This window comes from Bufo bufo, chromosome 3 (genome assembly GCF_905171765.1).
Source record: "Bufo bufo chromosome 3, aBufBuf1.1, whole genome shotgun sequence".
In the NCBI taxonomy this organism is placed as follows: domain Eukaryota; kingdom Metazoa; phylum Chordata; class Amphibia; order Anura; family Bufonidae; genus Bufo; species Bufo bufo.
In genome coordinates this window covers 133210582-133218157 of record NC_053391.1, presented here as the reverse complement: position 1 = coordinate 133218157, position 7576 = coordinate 133210582, and the positions used below count along the sequence as shown (strand labels likewise).

At 44.6% G+C, this 7576-nt stretch overlaps 1 protein-coding gene across 1 annotated transcript; it reads left to right on the top strand.

Annotated features, from left to right (window-relative positions):
• Positions 1–362: 362 nt before the first annotated feature.
• LOC120993659 (speedy protein 1-A-like) lies at positions 363–6426 on the top strand. Its single transcript, XM_040422138.1, has 7 exons — positions 363–553; positions 3326–3376; positions 3927–4012; positions 4396–4454; positions 5014–5096; positions 6004–6172; positions 6250–6426. The coding sequence occupies exons 1-7, from the start codon at positions 363–365 to the stop codon at positions 6424–6426; spliced, it is 816 nt and encodes a 271-aa protein (XP_040278072.1).
• The last annotated feature ends 1150 nt before the right edge of the window (positions 6427–7576 follow it).

The following is a 7576-nucleotide window of genomic DNA, read 5'->3' as shown; positions in this document are numbered from 1 at the left end:
CCAAGGGTCTAAAGGCCTGGCTATCCAGTAATCATCACATTGCTTTATGTGAATGATACACCTGTCATTATGTAAGCAAACAAGTATACGAATTGCCATTCCGGCCGACGTGCCCAAGCAATTAGATCTTGTAGGCTCTGCCCCCCACAAAAGTGATTGGCTATCGTGGCAGCTGTCGTCGCCATTATCATCATCAACTTCCTGCTCCTTCACCGTTGACTCCTCCTCCAGTGGAAGCTCCTCATCCTCACCCTCTACTTCAACCTCCATGGGACTTTCTCCTTGTGGGTTCCAAATAGCTATATAGCAACCTGCAATATATGTTGCAAAACTAAATTTATCATGGGCATCATGCAGGGAGTATGTCTTATTTCCCCCAAATGCAGCAAGGCTACAATGTTCCTGCCATTGTCATTAACCGCTTTGTCCAGTTGAAGTTAGTGAGGCGACAGCGAGCAGAAAGTTTGCTGCTTGATGCAGTGCGAGGGGGAGTGAAACTCTGCCCTGCTTCTGTTGGGGACAGGAAAATATCCATGGAGGAGGACGTGGAGAAGTAGGATAAGCACCTGGTGTGGGAACCAGACCAACACAAGTACGGAGGCATCAATAGTACCCGACCTTCTTGCTGCGGTGTTACATCACCGCTGCCGTGAAAAAGAATGACTCAACAGGCCATGAAAGATATACTGTTCTATCCCAGAACATCCAAAACCAACAATTTGGCATCGCAATGTGAAAGGGACTGTTTTTCCACTTTTTATTACTGTTATACTTCAAAATACATTTCACTTATGACCCTTCATAGTAGTAATGCCCTCTGTGCCCCTTCATAGTAATAATGCCCATTGTGCCCCCTTCATAATAGTAATGCCCTCTGTGCCCCCTTTGTAGTATTAATGCCCTCTGTGCCCCTTCATAGTAATAATGTCCACAGCAACTACTCACCTTGTCCTGTTCCTGAAGCTCAGATCCAGCTCTCCCCTGCAGACACAGGTCGCTCTGCAGTCGTGTGTGGGAGGAGCTTAAGCAGATTCTCTGGATGCAGGCTCCTCCCACACACGTCGGCAGTGTGATCTGAGTCTGTAGGCTGAATGGTGGAGCAGGGAGAAGTCTCTCTGCTTCACCCTTCAGTGCAGGAGAGACAGAACGCGGGGAGCTGAGGGAGCTTACAGGACGGCAGATCCTAGCGCTCTAGCAATGAGCGCTTCCTTCTGTATTGATGGAATCGCTCATTGCTTCTGGGCTCTGGCATCACCCTGAGAGTGGGCACCCGGTGCTGACACCCCCTTCTCCCCCAGCATGCCTCTGATATACATACAAATGTTAGATAGTTAATGGAGACCAGAGGCTGTGGGACTTTCTATTCATGTGTGCTATACTGTACTTTAGACAAGAAAACAACATGGCAGTAGTCACCAATGAGACTAGAAGGAGTATGGATGACAGCTATAAGGATGACTATTATGGTAATTTATTGTACAACTGTTATTAGAATGTACCGCCCCTTTAAATTTACTGCTGCATGAATCATCATGGCGTGTGCCGCAAGCATCAACCAATAGAATCGCAGGATTTGAATTCAAAGAAGGGAAGAAAACGTCAGTTGGAGCCAGTTTGTGATTTCTTCACTAGAGATAAGAGGTTCATCGCTTCTTGTCAGAAGAGAGACGTTTTGGAGAGCGACCACGATGGGGATCTGCGCGCTGAGGAAACATCTACTAACAGCGATTCATCAGAGGTAAAAACCGTCATCTGATCAATGGCATTGCTGACTTATGTCATCCCACAAACTGACCATCAGGGATCTGTATCATAAGGAAACCAACATTTACTGGATTTTATTAATAAAGTATCCAAAATATGGAGAGACTGAGGTTATTGTGAATAAATATGGAAAAACCTGGGTGATGATATTGATTAATATGGAGAATCTATGATAAGTATGGATAAGGGTCCATTCATACATCCGCAATTCCATTCCGCATTTTGCGGAATGGATTTGCGGTCCCATACATTTCTATACATTTCCACACTTCCGGGTCTGCAATTCCGATCCTGAAAAAAATAGAACATGTCCTATTCTTGTCCGGAATAGCGGACAAGAATAGGCATATTCTCTTAGTGCCAGCAATGTGCGGTCCGCAAAATGCGGAATGCACATTGCCGCTGTCCGTGTTTTGCAGATCCGTGGACCCGCAAAACACACATGGATGTGTGAATGGACCCTAAATATGACCAAACTTGGGTGACTGGTTAAATATGGACCAAAAAGGTTGTCTATGGATAAATACGGTGGATCCTGGGTCAAAATGATTTTTAGTAAATAAAAGACACATGGAGTCATTTATCAAACTGGTGTAAAGTAGAACTGGCTTAGTTGCCCATAGCAACCAATCAGATTTCACTTTTCATTTTCTAAAGGAGCTGTCAAAAATGAAAGCTGGAATCTGATTGGTTGCTATGGGCAACTAAGCCAGTTCTACTTTACACCAGTTTGATAAATGACCCCATGATATATGTATATGTGTGGTCATTATTACATTGTATAGAATACTTGTAGACTAGAGTATACCTACAGGTAAGCCCATAGGGAGACATTTATGAATTCTGCTACGCCAGAAACTGGCATTAAATGTCACAAGTTTGTGATTGTTGCACAGAATTTAGCTACTTTTTGCCTCCTGCACCGCCCTGCTCCACTTTCTACAGTTTGCTGGGATTAAGGGTAAATTTACAGATTAGATCACTTTTTCAGTTTTCTTTATCTTCTGTGACAATCAGTAAAGTTGCAAAAATGTCGCAACTCCACGGCAGACCCACCCCAGGCATACATTAATAGACCATATCGCACTTGCGCCAAATTCCTTATAACTGTGCACCATTTCATAAATCTCCCCCATTGTTTATCTCAGTGGTAATATGAAATATATTGTAATGGATCATTTACTATAGAGAGAGACAGGATATATAGGAAGACACGTTGGGGGAATGTATCAAGGGGAAGTCAGTTTTCTGCCATAGAAAAGTCCGGTTTTGCTCACCATGTACATTGTGTGTCTTATCTTATATCAATGTGTCCAGAGATGCTACTGTGAAACAGCTGATCAGTAGGGCTGTAGGCGGTAGGTCCACTACTGATCAGATAGTCAGATATTGGTAGCCGGTTATCAATGCTATAACCCTCGAATACCCCTTTAAGCCTCTGGGACTAAGTATGACTGTTATATTTAGACATGGTGGACATTCTCTATAAGGAATTCATTAGAACAAAAATCACACTCCAAATATATATATATATTTATAAATATTTTTCCTTCTCTTTAAGCTTCCCAAGAAGAACAGGAGAAGCAACCACAAGGAAGAGGAAGACAGAACTGTAAGTGGATCGGCCTTGATCAGCAGAAAAGAAGAGGAATTGAAAAAAAATGTCCTCTGCCTCACCCAATTCACCTGAACCCTACATCAGAAAATGTGGAGCTGGCACATGGCACTCACTATGAAAAATTATATTTCTCAATGTATACCTTGAATATATTATAAATCTGCCCTCTACATCTCTTTGTCTCCTGCTTCCTTTCATATAGTACATGATAAAACTTTCACTTGCAGCCACCACTAGGGGGAGCTCAGTGAATAGAAATGTATAATGTTATGTGCACTGAGGTCCCTCTAGTGCTGTTATTACTATTATGTCGTGAAGCTAGAGGTCAGCACCACACACCCTCACCATGCCTCCATAACAGTGCCATGGTCTTCCTTCATGGTGAAGCATGTGATACTGGTATAAACTAGAAATCACCCTAAGGAACAGCATAGGCCCACAGACATCTGACATCACAACTCCTAATAACTCAGAACTAGTGCATAATGTAGCCTTGTGCATGAGGGCTAATAATGTAATATGGACTGTATTTCTTCTATCACAGTTCACCAGAAGAATCCAGGAAGAGGAAGAAGATGGATGATGACATCCCGCAGCCAGAAGAACGGGCTGCTTTCTTCACACTCCTTGGTAGGATTAGGCCAGACATAGCGGGACACATTTACTAAAGATTAGCGTTTCATACAGCAGTCATAAGAAGAGGACAATGGGAGTAAGAGGTGGCAAATTTATAAAGAGGCACAGGCCCCTGGATAAGTGGTCACATCTTGTGCTGTCCACAAACTGAAGTCTACAGCCTGGATTAGATTTCAGCTTTACTGCCATATAGCTTCTGTAAATGTTCCCTATCGTTCTTAAGGATACAGGACCTGTCCCTCCCCTGCTCTAGTGCTTATTGCAATAAGATGTCTCACTGAAGTGTAACAGCTTGTTTTTCTATGGTATATGAATGTAATCTTGTGATTTGAGAAAAGTATTAATTATATAATAATATTATCCCATTTGTATTATAGAAGACGAGCACATCCAGTCCTTTCTAGCCAGGGACAGCTGCCTTAAGATCTCGGACAAGGTATTATTAAACCGAGGGACAGAAAATCTTCCAGATTTCAGAAGACAGACTATAGAGATATACTGCACTTCATGACCTAGTGATATAAAGCCCCTTTCAGTAGAGCGAGTGTCACGCTGCGGACTCGCAGAGCAGCACCGTCCTGAACTCCCAGTACTGCCGGGGTCGCATAGATTATATAGATTTATGATGCAATGTAACTGTTACGGTTCTGGAATGTATTAAATAACACTGACATAATGCTGTCAGTGTTATCCTACACATTCCAGACCTCTAAGGGTTACATAGCATCATAAATCAATATACTGCTATGTGACCCCCGCAGTGCTGGAAGTTCAGGACGGGAGTTGCGCTGCGAGTCCACAGTGTGACACTCGCTCATCTGAAAGGGGCCTAATAGTCATTAACAGATGCTGCACCATGAGCTTCTAACCCCTTGTATGATACAGTAGGATTTTGGACAGGAATATACTGAACTCTGATGTATGTACTGTATAATAGAATGTATTTACATAGGAGATCTACTACCAGCCTCTAACTCTGCCTCTCATCCCTCTAGTATCTCCTGGCCATGGTCCTCACGTACTTTAGAAGAGCAAACCTGCGTACTGAGGAATACAGGACTTACTTCTTCCCAAGTCTGTGAGTTTCTTTTATCCTGTTCCAATATGTTTTAATATATTTAATATCTATTTTATAAAAACACAACAAATTATCATTTTTGTGATAATACCATGAAGAGGGAATTGGCTATATGTTCGGTCCCTTAACCCCACATAATATGTCACTCCTTCCCAGCCCCATATAAATGAACACACAACACCACTGCTTGGATTTAATCGGCCACAGCAGCTGTTTATTAAATAAATACATAACATAACTTAATAAATTAACCAATGACGAGGGAGGTCCTAGAAGCCCCAATAACCTCATAAACACAGTAACAAACCTGCGACTCCATCTTGCCCCCAGCCGTTGAACCCAGCTCGGAGGCAGCAACTGATGGACGCCTAGTTCGTTAGTACCGGCTCCTCCATGAGAGTCCAGCCCCTACCGCGGGGCCCTCCATCCTCAGATACCACCATATTTTCCACTTCCAGGACCTCCCCCGCCTCCATGACTGCTATGACAAACACTCCTGACCTACCACCCTTCCCTGACAAGCGTCATAATCTCTAACCCCCCATTCATCACCATCACTCCCCCCTCCTCCACTATAAATCCTATTACACAAACCCCATTCCCACTATTACTTTTTTTTTTTTTTTTTTTAATCCATCACCGCCAAAAACTAGGGACGGGAGGGTGGGCGTTTGCTTTCCCTGGCCGAATGCCTCTGCCCCCCGCCTCCTCCTCACTCTGACCAGCAGCCCCTCCCCCTCGTTCTCATGACTACTCCCGCCCTTTCTAACTTCCTACCTCTGCACCTTAACCCTTAACTCACCTGTCCCCTCACACCCAAAACCCTCTTCATGACCGGCCTCCCCTTACCGCTGTGCTTCTTGTCCGGCCTCACTCAAGTGATTTCAGTACTGATTCTTACTTCTAGATTTTTGGCCAACCAGTTTGAAGAGGACGAGCTCTTTAGACAGGAGATCTACCCCTGGGCCCTCGGATTGATGTGGATGATCCAGAGGAAGCAGCTTCATCATCTGCGCAATCAGATTCTCATCCGGATGGGATTTAGAGCTTGGGTGGACCGGGAAACCTGTGATCTGGTTAGTTACACAAAAGCTGTAAATTGTGATTAAAAGTTAGTGGTGATTCTAATAATTTATATGATGTATAATTCTAGATCATGGCACAAGACCCTGACCATTGCGCATGGAAGAGAGAGAGGAAAGTCCATCACAGCTGGGCTATACGCCAATGCAGGAGGGATGATGTAGACTTCACCATCACAGGTACATGGATCACCCCTGCACCCTGCTCTCTGTGTAACACCATTCTCCATCCATGCCAGGAGGAATAGAACATCCATTGCCAGGAGGAAAAGAACATCTATTGCCAGGCAGATACATAGGAGGAACCCAGAACAGCGGACTCACAAACATCTCTGGTAAGTGTTACATTGGTGTGGCAAAAGGGCTTCAAGTAAGATTCATTATCTAATTCTTAGATGCCAAACCTATCCCTAAATGATAATTTAGTCTGTATAGATTTGCTAGATGACACTGGTACAGTTTGCTTCTTTCTATAATAAAATGTTTATAATCTTTTGTCCTATGATTTCTATGTATTCCTTAGATTTGCTGCTGCCAGGATGGGAAACATGGCCGCTGGACCTCCAAGGAGAAGAAGGAAGACAGGACGGATGAAGACCTGGATGAAATATATCCTTTATGTCCTACCGACTCCTAGAACATCTCAGGTAAACAACACAAGGCAGGCAATAAGACATGGCAGGAAACTGGACCAGCAAGTAAGGGACCAGTGGCAGGTAATACCACTGTACCAAGTGCACCGGTTTGACTTGGGGTCAAACCCAGAGGACGGAAACTCAGTGAGCCCAGTTCTTCACAGAGCCCCTGATGGTGGGGATGAACTTAACCGAGGGCTCACTGGTCGCACCTCCAGGATGGTCCCGGTGCACTTGGCTACTTACCTGCAAAGACAAACGTTGGTGCAAGCACCAGCGGTCCAGACAGACACGGGACGAACTGGAAAGCAGGCAGACAAACAGGAACCTGAACAAACTCAGGACACTGTTCAGACAGGACAAAATGGGAAGCAGAAAACAAGACAGATGCCTAGATCCCATGCAGAATGGATGCATGGCGGTCACAGACAGAGCTGCTAGACATGACACAAACACTGGACCCCATGAGGAAAAGATGCAAGGGTCACAGGCAGAGTTGCCCAGACAAGCAGATGCCTGGATCCCATGTGGAACGGCTGCATGGTGGTCCTAGACAGAGCTGCACAAATAGGAAGATAAGCACATACCTGGATCTCTTGCGGAACAGATCCCTGGCAATCATAGGTAGAGCCCCCAGACACATAGAGAAGCACATGCCTGGACCCCATGCGGAATGACACATGGCAGTCACAGACAGACCTGCTCAGACAGGCTGATGTCTGGACCTCCATGCAAAACAACACATGGTGGTCACAGACAGAGA